Consider the following 18,002-nt stretch of genomic DNA (forward strand, 5'->3'; position numbering starts at 1 on the left):
ACAAGGGGGGGGGGGGGGAAAGAAGAAGAAGAAGAAGAAGAAAAAAAAAGAGATATACAGCTTGCAGGAAACAGTTTCACTCCATTCACGAACACGCCCGCATGCACTGCACATGCACCACACACGTATCCTGGTACCAGACCGAAAGGAATGCCAACTTCAAACAAAGCCTTCATTTTCTGACAACTCGCTTAATAACATCATCAGGCTGCTCGTTGAGCAAATTCCCAATTTCCATGCTATCCGTCAAGATCAGGCGAGCATCTGTGTCTCCAATACTCATATCTTCCTTGATTAACATGACCGCTAATTCCGGAACCATGACTGATTGCACGAAGCCGGAGACTCCAGCAGCTTTTATCAGAGTGTCCGTCGGGGCCAGGCTATTAAATTTCAATGCAAAATGGCCGATGATTGCATCCATCCTGCATCAATGTATGTGATACGTCAGTTGAATAGGCAAGGTTCAGGGAAAGAGAAAGTGCAACGTACATCTTCTTCGCACCCCAAGGGCCGTAATATCCAGTTGATATTTTATCCACCCCGTCTCCATGCACCGTTAAACGGAGGTTACCCCTCCGCTCCCCAGAACGGGCAGACTCCAATACGTTCCGGTAAAACGATGGCTTTTTGCACGTTAATATCTGATCCAATTCAGCATAATGTTTCTCGATGCGCTTGTGGAGATTCTCCCAGTCAATTGTCGGATAGCCTCTATCGACCCATTCTCGCTCAGCCGCTTTTCTTGTATGATTGCGGCAGAATTGGGCTTTCTTCCTATAATTAAGGCCGCTGAGGTTCTGCAATTCGTCCACAAATCTCGGATCGACGACCTGGTCGCACATGGGGCAGATAGTCGTCTTTGGCATTTGGGTCGCTGAGTCGAGATGTTGCTTTTCCTCCTGCGATAGATGGAGGCTTATGGAGGAAGAGATTGAGCTCAATGGGGACGATGACAGGTCGTCAAGAATGTCACCCAGGTGCGATGGGACGGTAATTGAGGAACTTATGGTGAAATCGGTTGATATTACGAGGGGGGTTTGGAACTCAGGGCCCTTCGCGGAGGCCTGTGATGACCGAGGGACAAGATCATCGTCGTCAAAAGTAGAAGGCGGGTGTTTGAATCTAGATGGAGGCATATTTTTCGGAGCAGTATGGATATTACTGCCATATACTGTGGGATTCTTCGTCGCACGATCTGGCTGTGAGGAGAGAGGGAATATATCCTTCCCTGGGGGGTCTAGAAACGTTTTACGAAGTCGCTCCTCTGGCGACCCAACTGGAGAAGACTCTGTCCTTCCTGAGCGCCTTCTCCCCTTCCGTGGAGTAATTATCTCTTTCTTCCTCCGTTTTGACACTGGTTTATCCTTCTCCTCATCCTCGGCCTCTTGAGATGATTTTCTAGCACTGACTTTAGCCGACCACCCATATGATCTCCGTCGAGGTTCCGGAGAAGGCGATAATCCTGCATGGGAACTTAATTCTTCGCTTTCGTCAGTAGAACTAAGGGGTTCATCGTCCGTTGCGGGTTCAAACTTTGCTCTTTTTTTGTTGCCGGGTGCATTTCGTCGAGCTGCTGAGTCGACGGTTGTGCTCTGTGGGATATTACGTTGTACTACTTGGCCTCCAACTCTGGTCAGAGGCGATCCGTGTGCATTATTTTGTTTTGTGAGAAAATTGCTGGAATAGCTAGAGTTAGATCTAGCAGAGACCATTGTTCACCACTTGCTTGGGCGCGGGCGTGTAGTGAGAAGAAGCTGTAAGAGAATGAGAATGGGCCGTCTTGGAGGCCAATTGCTAAGTAGCAGGTTGGGTGCGGGCCCAAACTTTCGTCTGCAGAGGTGATTAAGGAGACGGATATCGGATGGCTACCGTCGCATGGAATGCGATATTCTGCTGCGACCGTGGCGCGCTTTGCATTTGGGTCGCGGGTGTTTAAATTCGGATTGCTGTTCGAGCGTAGGTTAAGTTAAAGTCGGTCGTTCCGCAACTCTATTGACCCGCCCCAAATTGAGCGGGAGGATAACAACGCAACTAACCCGTGATTGTTGCCAAGCTCACGACCGAACACAGCGCGGTTTATGATCTATAATTATATATATATATATATATATGCACATGGATATGAAAGAGACTGTACGGACCAAGTATATAAAATTATCTTATTATTAATTATTATCGGTGTATCTCACCATATTCATATCCAGGGGTCAAATGCGGTTATCTACATCTGCATTCTCCAAGGGCATCACTAAGAGAAAGACATAACTAACTTCTCTCTGCATATCCAGCTCCCGTCTCTAGAACCTAGCGTTAAGAAGCTTATGCGATTCCCATAAGACTGAAAGTAAACTAGCAGCCGAAAAGAAAACAACAACCTGTACAAATTCATCTGTCGAGGGGTATGGTCATGACTCGATGATTATGATTAAGACGCAAAGATCCAAAGAAATTTAACCTCTATACAAACATCAATATAGTACCGGGATATCCATTAGTCAACGCGACAGAAGAGAGAATGGGAAAACGAAGGAGGAAGCTCCTCATTAACACCAAGCGCAAATCTTATGCTTGGATAGCAGATAGAAATCTTGCAACACCAATGTCAAACGAATAAGGGTAAAATGAGAAATGACAACACAAAATCCACTTGTTTGGGATAGAAAAAATTTATATACGGAAAGAAAGATATATATAAATTGAGACTTCCATCAACATGGAAGACAATAATTAAATAAAAGAAGAAAAGAAAAGAAAAACCCACCGCCTCCTAGTTGCTATTATTCACTACTCAAAACTCATCTGTATACCCGCATCTTTTCGTTCATCATCATCGTCATCAGCCCAGGCGTTATGGCTAAGGTTAACACTGCCAAATCTCGAGCTTGGCCCACTGGCAGATTCCAATGATGGCGACAAACTCATCCTGGACAAGTCGTATGGTGGAGACAAGGCCGCCGGTGGCCGAGGTGATCGGGATGGAGGACTAGTATATGATGTATCAAAGGTCATCTCTATGTTATCGTCGTCATGGCCGCGGTGGTTGCTTTCAAACGTTTCCTGCCAGGCCCCAAGGGTCTGACTCGGTTGCCCTGCAGTCGATTGGCCTAAAGTTGAAGGACCACCGTTGGCCTTTGTCACCTTGGGCTCCGGGGCGTCAGACGAACTCACTGACGGTTTCTCGCCAGACGATGAAACTCGGGGTAGATGTGAAGGTTGGTTGAGATCAATCTTTATCGGGGGAAGTGTGGATTCTAGTTGCTTCACTTCCATTTGTTCAGCTGCTAGCTCGGCGCGGATAGCACCGATATCAAACAGAACAGAGGGGTTGTGAGAAGTACGGCTACGCCCACTATCAGACGAATTTCGAGAAGAACAGTCCTTGCCATCTACGTCGTAAGTTTCCCATCCTTTCTTCTCAGCAAGTTTCCCACGTTTAAAGAAGCCAAATCGCGTCTTATCCGGCTTTGCTTCTGCTTGCTTGCGTGCCTCGTCGATTTCACGAATCAGCTCTCGTTGTCTTTCTTGATGCTTATCTGGATCGGGGTCTTCAATTTCAGTAAATTCGTCACTTTCCACCTCCCAGCCCAGCTCGCGAAGTAGCCGCGGCATCGCCGCACGATAAGCCATATGCCCGTTAACGAGCTGCGTGACATTCATGTTTTCGATTCCAGGAACATTATCCACAGGGGCAAGGCCGGCTACCCTCATAATCCCACCGCTGGTGGCTCGGAAGAGGTATCCGAGAATCCAATCATTGGAAGCATAGCCATTCACAAACTTGCCAGAAACGACACTCCGCGCTTTCAGGTATTCATCTTTATTTGCAACAATTGGAGAACCGAATAGATACACATTTTGAACCAACCCGTGCGCATCTTTCTCGGCAAGTTCTTTCAAGCACGCGAAGATTACGCGCGACCCTAAGGAAAATCCTATCAAAGTGACGGGTCGATTCCCGAGGTTTCGAGCCATGAGGGAATCGGCCAGAATGAGGCCACATGCATTAGCACGGACCAGGGAAACATTCCACGGATTGTCGATCAAGTACGAAAGTTTGGTGAGAACAATTGGGAGTTGTAACGATGCCATTAGAGCAACAAGAATGGTGCTTCCCAAGACTTGCTGAAGACCTTGAGTGAGAGCCTGGATGGATACAATAATTAGCAAAAGGAAAACTAGTTAAAAGTAAACAATAAGTTGCACATACCTCCGTTGCAAGAATATTAATTGTATCTCCCATACTCTGAAGCATTTCTGGTTCCCAAAGGACCGAATAGATATCCCCTATTATGGGATCCACTGTACTGAAAGGCAGTCGAACGTCGTCAACTTTACCGGTCATCCACCCAGAAACGGTGACGATGAGGTTAACCCTCTTATTATTATGCAAGGGCCGATATTCAAACGTTTTCACTGCACCAGTTCTCCTATTAGAAGCTCTAACAGCTATTGTGCCACCTGTAAGTGTAGCACCAGATGCTATGAGAGCTGTTCCCCCAGCACCTCCTAGGAATGCACCGGTTCCGGTGACTCCGATCGTGGTGAATCCAGCTGCGAGACCTGCACCAATGACTGGCGCCAGCAATCCTGCTGAAAGGCCTATCACCAAGCCTCCACCAACCGTCGCAAGGCCCATGATCATATATCTTCTCTTCAAGGCCTGTTTTCGTCTCGTTTCCATATGTTCCGCTTCATCCCAGGTCTCCTTACCTTTCTCCTCTTGCATTTCCAATGCATCAACCACCCGCTTTTCAAACCGACATATCTGTGACCAAGTCACACCCAAGGATTCTCCCACTCGTTCTAGCAATCGACGTGAGCGGGCGTCATACGTCGAGTCAGCAATAAGTACTAAAAATAGGTCGCAAAGCACCGTCCATCGAATGTCGATATCTATCTTCTCTGAAGTCGGCATCTCAGAAGGAGATTTAACTTCTGGTATATCGCCATCGGGGTGACTTTCATACAATGGCTGTGGCGGTGATGATGATCGCAACGAGCAATATTCAGAAGAATCTGATGATCCACTTGAACTGGGGAGTTTCTCCGGGGCAGGGGCAGCGGGGGGAGAGTTTGATTGTCTTGGGGACTCAACTTCAGCAGAAAGGGGGTTTCTAACTCGAGAATTTTTCATGAGCGGCGGGATCAGGTCGGCTGGCTGAACGCCATGTTCTGCCAGCTGTTCGATCATTATCTGTTCCGCAGAGTCGATGTCCATGTGTGTATATAGCCGGATCATCATCTGCTGACCCCATTTGGACATAGCATCAATGGCTGCAGATATGTACTTCTTCGATGATCTCGATGGCTTTATATCTTGAAATTCCTTTGTCATTTGATAGATAGTTAATCTTGTCACTCCAACATATGCAATTCTTTGTCCTTCAGTTAAAAGGTCCTTCGTTGCTTTTAACTGGGCGAGGGGGTCCCGTTGCTCGTCTTCAACACCAATAGCATTGCTTTCCGGCTCTTTGAAAAGGTACTTCGTCTCATCATCTAAACTGGTGACTGACTGCACATCTTCGTCGATCTGGACACGAGTATAGCCTTTCCCTGCGCCCCCAAGTCCCTGATAAACAGCCGCATCATCTTCCTGTGCAGCGCCACGAGCAACAATTCTACCATAATCATCGTATATATCAAATTCATCCAAAGCTGGCATATCCTTCCATCCCTCGTCCTCAGAAACGTCACTAACCTTCTCCTCCTCGACAGCCGTAATCCGTTGATGTGACCATTCAGATATGTGTTGGGTGCTTTGGGTGGACGAAGAACGTTTGTGAGTTTTCGAAGTATCTGAGTCCAATGATTCAAACTTGTCGATATTCTCCGGCGTATGTGAATTACTGGACTCAGCTAAGGTGCCCACTGGTTCAGAATCTTTCGCTATGTTGGAAATATCGGGTGTTGGCGTGGAATGCGGAACGGCTCCATTTTCGGGAGAATGCCTTGCAGCTCCAGATGCAATAGTGGGTGGAACTGCCCGATCTTCTTCTGATAGGTCTAACTCCTTCGCGCTTTCAATGGAAGTTGGCGCCGCAGCCTTGTCATCTTTTGCAAGCGTTACCCCGTCCTTCGCGACTAGTGATTCGTCATCTTTGTTTGATTGTGGTGACCGACTGTGAGTTCGAATAGGTAACCCAAACTCATCGCGCTCGACCACGGGGCCCAGAACCCCTCTCTCAGCATCTTTTGTTGGGACAAGGGTAGGTTGGGAAGGTCCGGACATTGCGTAGAGCCCGTGGCCGCCGGGTTCATTATAGGTAATCGTGGATCGATATGGGAGATTTCTCGAAGATGGAGTTGGTGGTCCGCTCGAATCGACGTACCCGGCACATTCGCAGTCCGTCAACTCCACGAATTAAAGACAGCAGTCCATCCACGAGGGCGGAGGAAGCCTGATCGTTCCCAAACCTTCCTTATCTCTGGGCACATTCAACCCACCCAGTTCCTTCAACCATCAACCAGCAGTTGCTCTTTAAGGTAATAGCTGTGGAAAATAGAAATCGACTTCTATCCGTGGATAACCAATAGAGAGGAAAAGGGTCGGGAGGATAAGTTGGATGTTCGGTGTGGCGGGCGCAAAAGGGCTGGGTGCGACAGGACTGGATGAATCACGCGATTCTAGTTCAGCGCCTCAACTTCTGCAGGCAGGAGGGCTGCGAAATACTTCCGAAACGCGTCACAATGTGATGGTGTGGTTTAGGTTCCAGTTGATGCTGGTCCTTTTCCGTGCCGGTGTCTGTTTGTTAGTGTCTGATGTTGAGGTGCTTCGCATTGATCCTCGGGGACTTTTTCAGCAGTTGATCGATGTTTGGCAGGGGCAAAGACGACAAAACCGGCATAAAGCTGTTTAAACTTTGGTCAGTAAAGAGTCGCATCAAAATATTTAGTTATCCCCTTCGAACATGCATCTGGAGATTCTTTTTCAATCCACTTCCTTGTTGCAGCTTGCAGCTGTTGGTTTTAGCAAACAACCATAACTAACTACCGAGTTGGCATAAATTTATCTCTTTATTCGTTTTGTGTGTTTTCAACACGCGACCCGCAGCTTACGGAATATCTACCAGGTCTATGGTGTACGTCTTAAACAATATTTTGCCAAGGGTTTCTGCGCTTCTCTGTTGATATTGTGTATTTTGCCGGAAGCTATATTCAGGTACGTGAACTAATGTTTATATCTACCTGTTGATAGGGTCGCCTAGATGAAGGTGTGGATGCTACCCGCTAATTAACCTGAATCAATGTCGTCATATACCTGGACAATATCAGGCTGGGCGGAGGGTCCATTCCATAAAGTCAGCAATCAGACAACTGTCAAACTCGCATTTTCTTGCACCCAGTGTGTGTGTGTGTGTGTGTAGAGGTGGAGACCGTCCAATGTTTATTTTGTTGCTGCAAAGGAGCAGCAAGTGCTTCCCCACCTCAGGAGATAAGTTAATCCATGCTTTTTTTTTTTTTTTTTTTTGACCCGGGATAAAGAATAATCCCACATTGGATAAAAAACCAGGAGAAGCGAACCAATCCCTACTGTTTGAAGCCAGGGTGATGGAAGTTGAACGTCCTCACACCATACAACATTGGAAAAGGACCTTATCCTTTCATGCTTTGAAATCGTCTTCTCTTCAACATTAATAAACGGACAAACCTCCCTCAGATCTGGCAAATACAGCACCTGGGTTGAGCTCATATCAGTGCCAACCACCTCGGAATGAATCGACCATAGGTTTACAGTCCTATTCATTTGTCGCAGCTGCCTCCTAATTCTTTGAGCACCATGTATGTAGGAGAGAAGTTCTCGTTGCATCCTCCATGAAACGCCTCAAGATCTGTGGGTTTCTGAGCAGCCTCTGATGCTTCCGGCGGCGGAATCTTGTTGACAGTTAACTAAACAGCGCAATGGGTCATTCTTGATGTTTTCCATCAAGAAGATAATGCTAGGCCTTCTGGATTAACACGTAACCCGTGAGTAGCCAAGTATCGGACGTTTGAAGAACATGAATTAAAGTGGGGTCAGATTGCTATAACATGGAACCTGCATTCAATCTAGATCTTCAGAATTCAAAAAGATTTCAGAGCATCATATAGTTACGCAGAGAATCAGACATTGTTGCTAATCACTCAACTCTCTCAATTGTTAAAACTAGATCAAGTTAAGAAGAAAATTGATATGAAAGAAGCTAAGAAAATTTGCATTATTTAGATATGAAGAAATCAATCGAATATGAATATTAGTGGAGAGTAGTGAGATCTGATAAATGAACTCAGCATTTGCCCAGTTAACCCATCCCAATTCATGCTTCGTACCAAGAGGAGATACCGCCCACAAATCGGTGCAGTCGCGGTCAGGTGATAACTAGTTAATAACTGGTTATCTGTCGAAGGATGCAACCAGTTAACTACCTACGTCATCGCCGTTTCAACGCTCCCCTCACCCCAAGGCTGGGTTCAAGCCTGATATTCTCTTCTAGCAGGGCCACTGTCTGCCGAAAGTGAGGCTGAAGGTGGCGATGTCGATTGATGCGTTAGTTCTCCCAGGAGGAATTCTCTGGGGTTAATTGTGCACGGGGTGAACACGGTGTTGCCCCTTAGGCCAATAATATGTCCTTGTCGCATCGATTCGGCTTTAGGCTGCCGGATGCAATGACTCGACGCGCTGTATATCTAGCCTTACTGGACTGATTGAGTAGAGCTTCCCTCTGGATACAACTCTGGTCGTCTTTGTGTCCTTTATTCAGCAAGCTTGGGAAGTGAAGAATGTCCGTCTAAACATAAGACCCAGATCCAACCTGTCATCTAGTTGTCGCAAGAGTATCCACGAAGTTCTTCTCAAGCGTAATTAATACCTGGGCCCGTACGTGGGTTGAGAAATCTTGTATTCAATGAAGAATTTAAAATGTCCGAAATCGGTACGTCTTGATCTATCGCCTCAACTTACAGACACTAATGGGACATCAGACACTATTCGTTCAGTCCTGCATGTTGCGGGTTCGGGCTTTCGGCTTTCCTTGATGTTGAATGCTGTCGCCTGCGAAGTAGCATCTGCTGGCGTCGATGTTCACAGCATTGGGAAAGGTCTTTCTCTGTACGCGATGTCTTTGAAGCAGATTGCACACAGTTTTCAAGCGATGGATTCGCTGCATTCATCCGAGGCTTTGAACACTGCAAGAGGAATTAGTGAACAGAGTCGTGCCATATTTGAGGATTTGGAAATAATGCTGGAGAAAGTTCAACAAGATAATGGAGGTTCGGTTCAGGAGCGATTTAAACGCTGCTTCAAAAAACAACATGTTTCGTATCTGCTAGCCCATCTCGAAAGTCTTAAACTGAGTCTTATGCTCATGTTCCAAGTTCTACAACTTGGGAAACTTACCTCTAGCATAAGGTAGGTAGAATTGCTCCTCCAAGTGCCCAAAATAGAACCAAGAGGCTAAGCAATAAACACGGCCAGGAATGCTTCAAACCCCCTTGGAAACGATTTCATTCAGCAAGAGCGTGCGGAAACCCAAAATATGGTGATTGTCCGGTATTGGTCTGTAAGCCGGCTTGATCGGTTATATGAACTCGCTGCTCGGGAGGCCATGGAGTACAATCAAAACCAAAACGTCTCCAGAATATCTAACCCCCAGCCCAACAGCATAGGATTGCAACCACCATCCTCTACACCGACTAAATTATCCGTGATATCCCTTGGGAACCTCGATACGTCACTCACTCCAATTAACCAGTCCCCTAAGGATATGCTTCGTGTATCTTCAGATGTGATTGAGCCGTTAATCAATCGATGGACGCGGTTGGAGGAGCGTTGGGAACTACCTGCAGGACAAGTCAAGAGGACACTCCGGGTGTTACTCGACTCCGAGAGCGAATTTGAGGAATGCAGCGACGAGTCTGATGGGCATGGTATTCAAGGGTATTACCTTGAGGGGACTACATCGGATTGGAGAAAACCTAATTCTCAAGAGGCAAGGAAGCACGCGGCTGAACTTCGAAAGGGGTATTCCAAATTTCAAGCCCGAGTTGATAGTGACACCGATGAAGCAAGTGATATCGAGAAGCAGCCTACAAAGCGGAAAGTCAGATTTGCTCCAAGTGGAAACACTTCAGCTTCAGAAACAGGAACGCATTGCCAAGGCCACGATGAACAGATCAATGCAGATAATGGCAGTTCGAAACACTCACCATTCCAACTCCACATCCCAATTCCACAAGTCGCCGTCTACGCCCCCGAACAACCCGATATCCGCTCACCCTCATCACCAAGCCACCCACACAGCATGCCCCGCTCCATCCCTCAACAACGCCAGCCGCAGAGATACAGTCATACTCCCCCTAGCTCATCTCCCAACAGCCATCCACGGCCCTTCGGTTCTTCACCCAGCCAGCACCACCACGCCAATCAGCGTCTCTCGTCTTCACCCCATTCTCCCAAATGGCCGTCGTCATCTGCCCCAGCAACCAATATCCAGAGCCACTCTCCTCGAACGCCCGCGCCTCATACGCATACAGCACACTCTCACCACCATTCCCACCAACCCACATCCCGAAGGAGTAGTAATAATGGTGGCAGGCAGTCTCGACATGAAGCGCCAGCTAAGGAAGATAGTTCAGACCGACGGAGGAATCTGAAGCGGTCTGCAGCTGCCGGAATTCTGGGTGCTGGTGCGATTACGACGTTTCTTGAAGCGCTTGAGGGATTTTCGATATGAAGTTTTCCATCACATCCAAAAGGCAAAAGGATATGCCAGCATTTCTTCGTGAAGGCAAATTCTCACAGCAGCCGCGTCCTGGATACGACCATATCCGTGTTTTCTCAACGCGTGAATGAACCTGCAAGCGATAGGGACGGTTGAAGTTGGGGGTTGAATCGGAGTCGAATACGGATAGGCCGGGTTGTCAAAACGGGGGTCTGAAGAGCCCGCGATTGGAGGGCAAATTAACGAAAGTAATAGAGATATGATGTGTGGAAATAACGATAGTGCTTGTTTAACAATATATTTATTTATATCCTGTACATTGTAGGAGAGCAAAAGAGTAATGAGGAGAAGTAAGAGTTGTCCGCCATGGCCGACGTGTGCTTTTTTTCTTTTTAAATTTTGCCAGCTTATCGATGCGACCTTCTCCACGGATATAACTACGCAAGAAGCCTGCAGCGGGCCGAGTTACAGCAAACTCCTAACCCTTGTGGAGGTGATAAAAAACAACCGACTCGATTGGCGATCCCACGCCTGCGCCAACCAACGTCGACCGCATTATGTAACCTCTCGAGTGGCATGTCAGGGAGTTGAACGGAGGTTTCATTTTCCTTTTACAGATAAACAATTTTGTGCACAGGACTAAAATACTGGCTTCTCAAGCTTAGGAACAGCTTTTTTGCTTCATCGAAAAATGCGCTCAGAAACAATGTCAGACGCTGCCAACCACCCCTATTCTTCGCTTTCTTGCACACATGCACAGGACGCAAATATTGGACACTGGCCTTGCCTCTAGCTGACCCGGCCCTGAGGAATCCAGCTGCAGCAGATCCTACCAAGGCTGCTCTTGTAATCTGACCTGACCTTTGCTGTATGAGTGGTGTGAAATGTGTAGATATTACATCCTGTTCTCGTACACTTATCTCTATGTGGTATTAACTAGTATGAAGTTGAGCATATAGTTGATTTAAAGCACAATCATCCAACCTGTAGTTAACTCTACAATCGCACATGCACATAATTACCGATAAGGCGAATCCGCGGTATAACGCTCAAAGTTGGATAACCGCACTCGTAGGGACAAAAGCAAGCACACCTAACTAACATAACTACCTCCTGACGAAGGGGAGCACGAGTTGGAAGTGAAGGAAGAGCATCCATCGGAGGGGTGGGGATGGGATGACGGGTGGATATCCGCCACCCGCCCGCCAGTTCTTTGGTGTGAAGACTTTCCGTCGATCTGTAGAAATAGAAACCTACGGAGCAAGCAATCGTATAGAAATATAACCTCCCGTTTGCAGATTTGTCGACCACTTGAATGCCGGGCTGGAACATGGTGGAGTTTTGTTTCGTGATAATCCGGATTTATTTTTCTTTTTCTTCTTCTTCGTTATGAAGAAATAATTAACTTTCACTGTGAAGGACTCAATATGCAGCTGTCCTACGAACAATAGCTAAAATACGCCACTTGAGAGAGGTGCAGAGCCATTGTTCCGCGGTGGAACCCTTGCACGCGTTAGATTGGAGGTAATTACATCTTCTCCTCTGCTTCATTCTCCCTTTTCCTTTTTTTCAGCGGGTGAACGAACGCATACCATACATAACGAGTAAATATACATTTAGATACTTAGGCAGTAGGTAACTAGCCCGTGCAGCACGCGTCTGCTCAGTAAAGGATTCTTTCTCTTCTTACGCGCACATTGCGTAGTGAACGAAATAATAGATTCGTTACATGCCGGTTCGGTTCTTCCCCTGAAAGTTTCTGTCATTTCAATCCTGGCGTGCACCGGTATCCAGTTTATGAAGCCTGAATGCATTAATATGGATGTACCTCTGAAAGGAAATATAGTAAAAGCTTTTTCATCATAGACGAAGCAGGGCCCGTTGAGCTTTTTCGCATTATGTACCAGGAAGCAACAACAAAGAAATTACTGAAACAACAATCCAAGCAAGTCTTGCTAGGAATGGTTGCCTCGGCCGTTAACTATATACTCCGGTGACATTCCCCCAGATAACTACAGAAAGTTAAGATCGAGATGTCAAGTTCGCATTTTATGCAAGCATTCGAGTCTTGGGACATACCGACCCCATGACATTTTCCGGGGGCCAGGTCCGTTTCGGTCATCGCCAAATAACTAGCTGTGCCCAACGTGATGTTTCACGATCGCTGATTGTACCCTAGTTTACTCTAGATAAACAGTATTATTTTACCGTGATGATGAACACCCCCCCTGATCGGTGCCTGTTTTCGTCGTAGCATCTCTCGCCGCTGCGCAAATGAAATCTTCGTAAGATTCCACTAGCATGTAAAGGAAGATAGCAATTCTTCTGTGGTCAGCGCGTAGAGACCACGTTTTCCTAGGTAACGGTGAATAATATCCATGGATGGAAGCTATGTCGGCTGTCGGAACGCCGTCATAGGAGGAATAAGAAAGTAACTCAAGATTAACTGCTGCTTGGTTTCTTGGTGCACAGCAAACCCCGAACTGTAGATGAAAGAAGACGCCTGATAATCGGGCTCTTGGGTTAAACTTTGGCGGCTGTCCAGTTCAATGAATTCGAGTATCGTGGCGCAGATATTGGACCATCCGGCGGGGAATCTGAGAAGGGAAGTATGGTGATGATGCAGGGGAGAGTCAATGACTCAGTTTCCTACCACAAGCGGTTAAGGGAAAGAAGAGACATCTCACATATCTGAGAATCAGAAAATACAAAACACATGAATGGGTAAAAATACAGATTAACTGTTTTGCTAAACTAACTTTTGTATTCGGACAGACAGGATGATCCCATCCCCCAAAACTATATCGCAGAATTTGAAGAAGAAGTGAATGACCATCTGAAGATGTCTACTTATCTCAAATAGTGAGTGTGAAGCCCAGCTGGCTGTGTATTGAAATAAGTGCCAAAATCAAAAAGCAAAAACATCTCTTGGAGATAAAAAAGGTGGAATAAACCTGTAGCAGAGAAAACATGTATAAAAATAAAAATCCTCAATGACATTTGTACAAATTCAATACAACGAATGAAACAAAATATAACCACCTGAAAAAAACATAAAGAAAGTACCGGATATAGCTATTGTTGTCATCTTTGGACAGGCTTTGCTATTACCTTCAGCGGCCGTCTGGTCCAAGTTTGATAGTTTTGCATATTGTCCCAACAGTCTTCTTCGCCGCCGTCTTCGGGGAGAAGTTTCAGGTCAAAATGCCAGAGAACCTTGGCTAGGATAAGTCGGATTTCGTAGTAACCCATCCTGTAAGCCAAGTTAGTAAGTCATACTACTGTGAGACAAAAGAAATAAAAGAAATCGGTTACAGTTGGAAAGTGGAGTAAGTAAACAAAAAAGAAAAAAAAGAAAAAGAAGAAAAAAAAAGAAAAAAAAGAAAAAAAAAAATGGAAACAGCGTACTTTTTGCCTGGACAGTTATGTGGCCCATAGCTGAACGGAAGAACAATTGTTTTTTCATCAGTCGCGAAAAGCGAACTACCGCCTTCACCTTCCTTAAGCCATCTCTCTGGAATAAATGAGTCGGCTTGATAGAAGTATCTAGGTGAGCGGAGGAGAGAGTACGTGGCAACAGAAACATTAGTGCCACCGGGAACGAACTCGCCACAGATAATTGTTCCGCCTTTCGGGACGGTTCTGGGCAAGCCATTGGTACAGGGAGGGTAATATCGTAGACCTTCCTCAATACACGCGTTGAGGTAAGTTTGCTCCAGGAGTGAGTCGTATGTGATTTGCTCAGATGAGGAATATTTGGTCCGAATCTCGGTTATCAACTTGTCCATCTTGTCAGGGTTTTTGAAAAGGAGGAAGGTCAGACAACGTAGTTGAGTTGCAGAAGTCTCACTACCACCGAAAACGAGAATGGGAGCGTTTGTGTGGACTTCCTCCAAGTTGAGTCCCTTTCGGCTACCACCATCCAACAAGTATCCCATGAGACCCGAACGCGATTTTTCGTCACGACTTAGGTAACGCTCCAGCTTCAGTCCTGTATAGCGGAAATGAGTGTCCCGTAAGTTGTTGAGGGCTTTTGAAGGTACAAGAGCCCAAAGGGCTCGAAATAACCGATACTCATACAGCACTACAATCATGGCAAATGCTTTGAGAAAGTCGTGGATAGACCTGACCCAAGGAACATACTTCGAATTTGAGAGCATCCCAAGTGGTTCGCCAAAGAGAAGATCACCGATTATGTCGAAAGTGGTGAAGTTATACCAATCAGCCAATGCTACTGGACGTCCTTCAAACCCCTCCAGACGCTTTATTAGCAAATCGGCGTAGCGGACGAAAAGTGCCTCCTTCTCCCTCAGCATTTTCTCTGAGAACATGGTGGTCATCATCCGCTTTTGCCTCGTGTGAGTAGCCCCTTCAGCGGTAACGACAGACTGGGCCCCTTCCTTCTCCTCTACACCACTCACTGCTTTGGTCACTTGAACTTTGGACTGCGTCCCGTAGATATCTCGCCATCCCTGTGAATGGGCGAAACTGAGTTCATTGGATGCGATACGGACAATTTCGCCATACTTCCTGTGGGCATTGAATCGAAATTGCGCTCTCTGACCGCGCAGGGTTGCCAAAGTCACCGGGATTCGTCCCAATGCTAGATATTTGGGACCCGGAAACTTGCTCAGGGGATGGAAGTAAATATTATATATGACATTCCCCACAATACACTATGTTCCCACACAGAGTTGGAAACCATCAAGAGACTTGTTAGCGACTTGCACAAGCTTTCCTTCCGTAGGCGAATGTGATCAACATACAATGAGAAGACCAATACCGCAGGTGGTCAAAGTAATAGAGTTGTCTACCAACCCCATGTTTTCTAAGGGAGAATGTCAGAAGATATGTCTTTGGTTATTACTCAAAATAGTTTTGAGACTGTTTTTTTCAGTTTGAAAACAAGTAGATCATAGATCCAGGTAGATGCGAGGTGAAATAGTCCTTATAAGGCCTATCAAGCAACCAGCATATCCTATCTATTTGTTTATACCCGGACCAAACATGGGGTTAGTATAAAAAAGAAAGTTAAATACGGAAGCAAAAGAGAAGAAGCGAAAAAGAAAAGAAATTACCAACACAAAATAATCCTCGATCCGGTTTCAGCACTTCCATATGGCTTTATCATAACTCAAAACTCGGCGATAAAAACTGGGAGAACGGGGGATTTTCAACATGAAGAGGAACCAGGAGATATATTTAGGGCTACAATTTAACCCCTTCTCCAACAGAACCAGTGCATATCCGGGTGATTCCATTTATGCCACTTGCGCTAGATTCAGTCAGATGAAGTTTATCCCCGGTCGAGTGATATGAGAACGGCACCGCGTGGCGTAGGCGTTCGCCAAGGACATTGATGAAAAACGGCAGCATTGCTTCTTCGCATCAGAGTCTGTATTGTTGAATTCTCCAGCAATGCGGGGGGGAAAGTGAAATTAAAAATGCTGCATTATTGTCGCGTGGTAAAAGATGCAAGTATTGTGTCCTTGAACTGACGAATCGATGGCCACGGCCTTGCTAAAACTGCCTTTGTTCTAATGAAAGCATGCCGCCTTGGGTACTTACATGTTAAGTATCGCTGGCGTAACGATGTATCAATTGCTTTGTTTGCTTTGTTCCAAATGTTCCGGTATGGCGGTTGGTGGTGAATCGAATCTCGTGAGAGATGCTGCGCCTTCGTATTATTGGTAACTATGATGTCGAAGCTGCTAGGTGCGAGATACTCCGTGCAGAGTCGCTGGTTAAGCTGTGCGGTAACTAGTGACGTATACTATATTAACCCAGCTTAATATGGCAGTGCCCGAGACCGCGAAAAACGTATGATATTGTTTAAATAATTATTCGTCATGGCTGCGGTGGTCGTTAAATATCAACCTTGGGGGGGTTTGGCTAGTACAATTTCAACACCACGGTCCCAGTTAGAAATGTTCTTTTTCTGCCATGCTTTCCTGCCAGCTTGGTTGTTGAATAATGCTACTCCACCGTATCCAACTCGGTTTAATCTAGACAGCGAGTAGAATAAAACTCCTGGTGATGCCTTTGCCTCAGAATGTCGAGGTGTTCCTCAACCAACACACGTTCGCTAGAAACTCAAAATAGAGCCTGGGTAGACGTAAGGGATGGCCGGTTAGGTGAAGCAAAGACAATACACCGATTATCAGCCGCCTGTTAGTATTGTTGTTCCTCAGATTCTTCATTTCCACCGTCGCCAGTTAGCCTTAAATCCCTGGGTAGCCTTCATTAAGGTTCGATATATATGTCTTGTCTGTCTGACTTTATCACTTAATTCAAAAATAGGTACTGCACCCTATCGCAATGTTTCGTTCCTCTGGTGGGGCACATATAGGCGTATGGTCGACAGAGGTTTTCCATATCTGGAAAATATCTGCATGGGGGGGCGTGGCAAGCCAACTTGATTTCCTGCCTTTAAAGCCATCCACTCATAGATGTCCAGAATGCGGCAGATCCATAGATGCGACAAAAGGACTGGGGAGATGTGCCGTAAGTTTCAATAATGATATGAGGTTAAGGCAAAAATATGCGAGAAAAATAGACTGAGGACGATAAATTATTGCAACACGAAGATTACTTCTGATAATAACGGTGAGCAACGAGTCCACATGATTAAAACGGTTTTATGGAAAGAAATTCGTCCTGGCTGGGGATGAAGTTGTTTGTTTCATCGGCGTTTTGACGGACGATTTGGTGGAATGTGAGGATTTGCAAGGGCTTAATTTGACCTGAATAATAATCAGCTCGTCCCTGGCCCTGACAAAATCGGAGCACCCAGCTCGGTTACGTCGAACAAATCAAAGAAAAAAGAAAATCAAGAGACAAAAGTCAATTGATTTATCCGGAGGCGTGAAACTGCAAAGTTTCTTAGGATAAAATAAGCTCTGTGGCTGACTGGTTTTATCAATCTCCATATTCTTGCTATTGTTGTCAACGTAACCACCTAGTTACATATCGTGGGTCGAGGGATTTGGAAGATTTCGTTTCCGTGCCGTTTATTAACCCAGATGCTCCCTGACTTTCCCTTCAACTGGGCGAGAAAATAATAGTCTAGCTTAGACTGCGTGCATAGAACATAACATGTACTGTACATTATCCATCGAAATTGGGGGGTTCATATCCGAAGAAGTTGGCCACGAAGCCCTCACTGCTCGGCAGTGTCGACGACATTATAGGACGGATACTGTTATCCTAATATCTAAACAAAATACAACTAGACCATAGTTTTCGACCCACAGTTCGTTCTATTGGTTCCTTGTTTGCCAATCGGACCCGTGTCATGATTTA

The 18,002-nt window shown here is 46.0% G+C and overlaps 4 protein-coding genes across 4 annotated transcripts; 1 reads left to right on the plus strand and 3 right to left on the minus strand.

The window, feature by feature from the left end:
* Positions 1-172: 172 nt before the first annotated feature.
* Positions 173-1,715, minus strand: PAAG_05751 (hypothetical protein; the record flags this gene model as incomplete). Its single annotated transcript, XM_002792423.2, has 2 exons — positions 173-425; positions 493-1,715. 2 exons carry the CDS (start codon positions 1,713-1,715, stop codon positions 173-175), a joined length of 1,476 nt encoding a protein of 491 aa, XP_002792469.1.
* A 1,072-nt stretch (positions 1,716-2,787) lies between these two features.
* PAAG_05752 (hypothetical protein) lies at positions 2,788-6,232 on the minus strand (the record flags this gene model as incomplete). Its single annotated transcript, XM_002792424.2, has 2 exons — positions 2,788-4,146; positions 4,211-6,232. The coding sequence occupies 2 exons, from the start codon at positions 6,230-6,232 to the stop codon at positions 2,788-2,790; spliced, it is 3,381 nt and encodes a 1,126-aa protein (XP_002792470.2).
* Positions 6,233-8,885: 2,653 nt separating this feature from the next.
* Positions 8,886-10,712, plus strand: PAAG_05753 (hypothetical protein; the record flags this gene model as incomplete). The annotated part of the gene is made up of 2 exons (XM_015845673.1): positions 8,886-9,388; positions 9,455-10,712. The coding sequence occupies 2 exons, from the start codon at positions 8,886-8,888 to the stop codon at positions 10,710-10,712; spliced, it is 1,761 nt and encodes a 586-aa protein (XP_015699899.1).
* A 3,072-nt stretch (positions 10,713-13,784) lies between these two features.
* PAAG_05754 (averantin oxidoreductase) lies at positions 13,785-15,523 on the minus strand (the record flags this gene model as incomplete). Its single annotated transcript, XM_002792426.2, has 3 exons — positions 13,785-13,953; positions 14,109-15,376; positions 15,467-15,523. 3 exons carry the CDS (start codon positions 15,521-15,523, stop codon positions 13,785-13,787), a joined length of 1,494 nt encoding a protein of 497 aa, XP_002792472.2.
* Positions 15,524-18,002: the final 2,479 nt, after the last annotated feature.

Source organism: Paracoccidioides lutzii (assembly GCF_000150705.2).
Source record: "Paracoccidioides lutzii Pb01 unplaced genomic scaffold supercont2.15, whole genome shotgun sequence".
Lineage (NCBI taxonomy): Eukaryota > Fungi > Ascomycota > Eurotiomycetes > Onygenales > Ajellomycetaceae > Paracoccidioides > Paracoccidioides lutzii.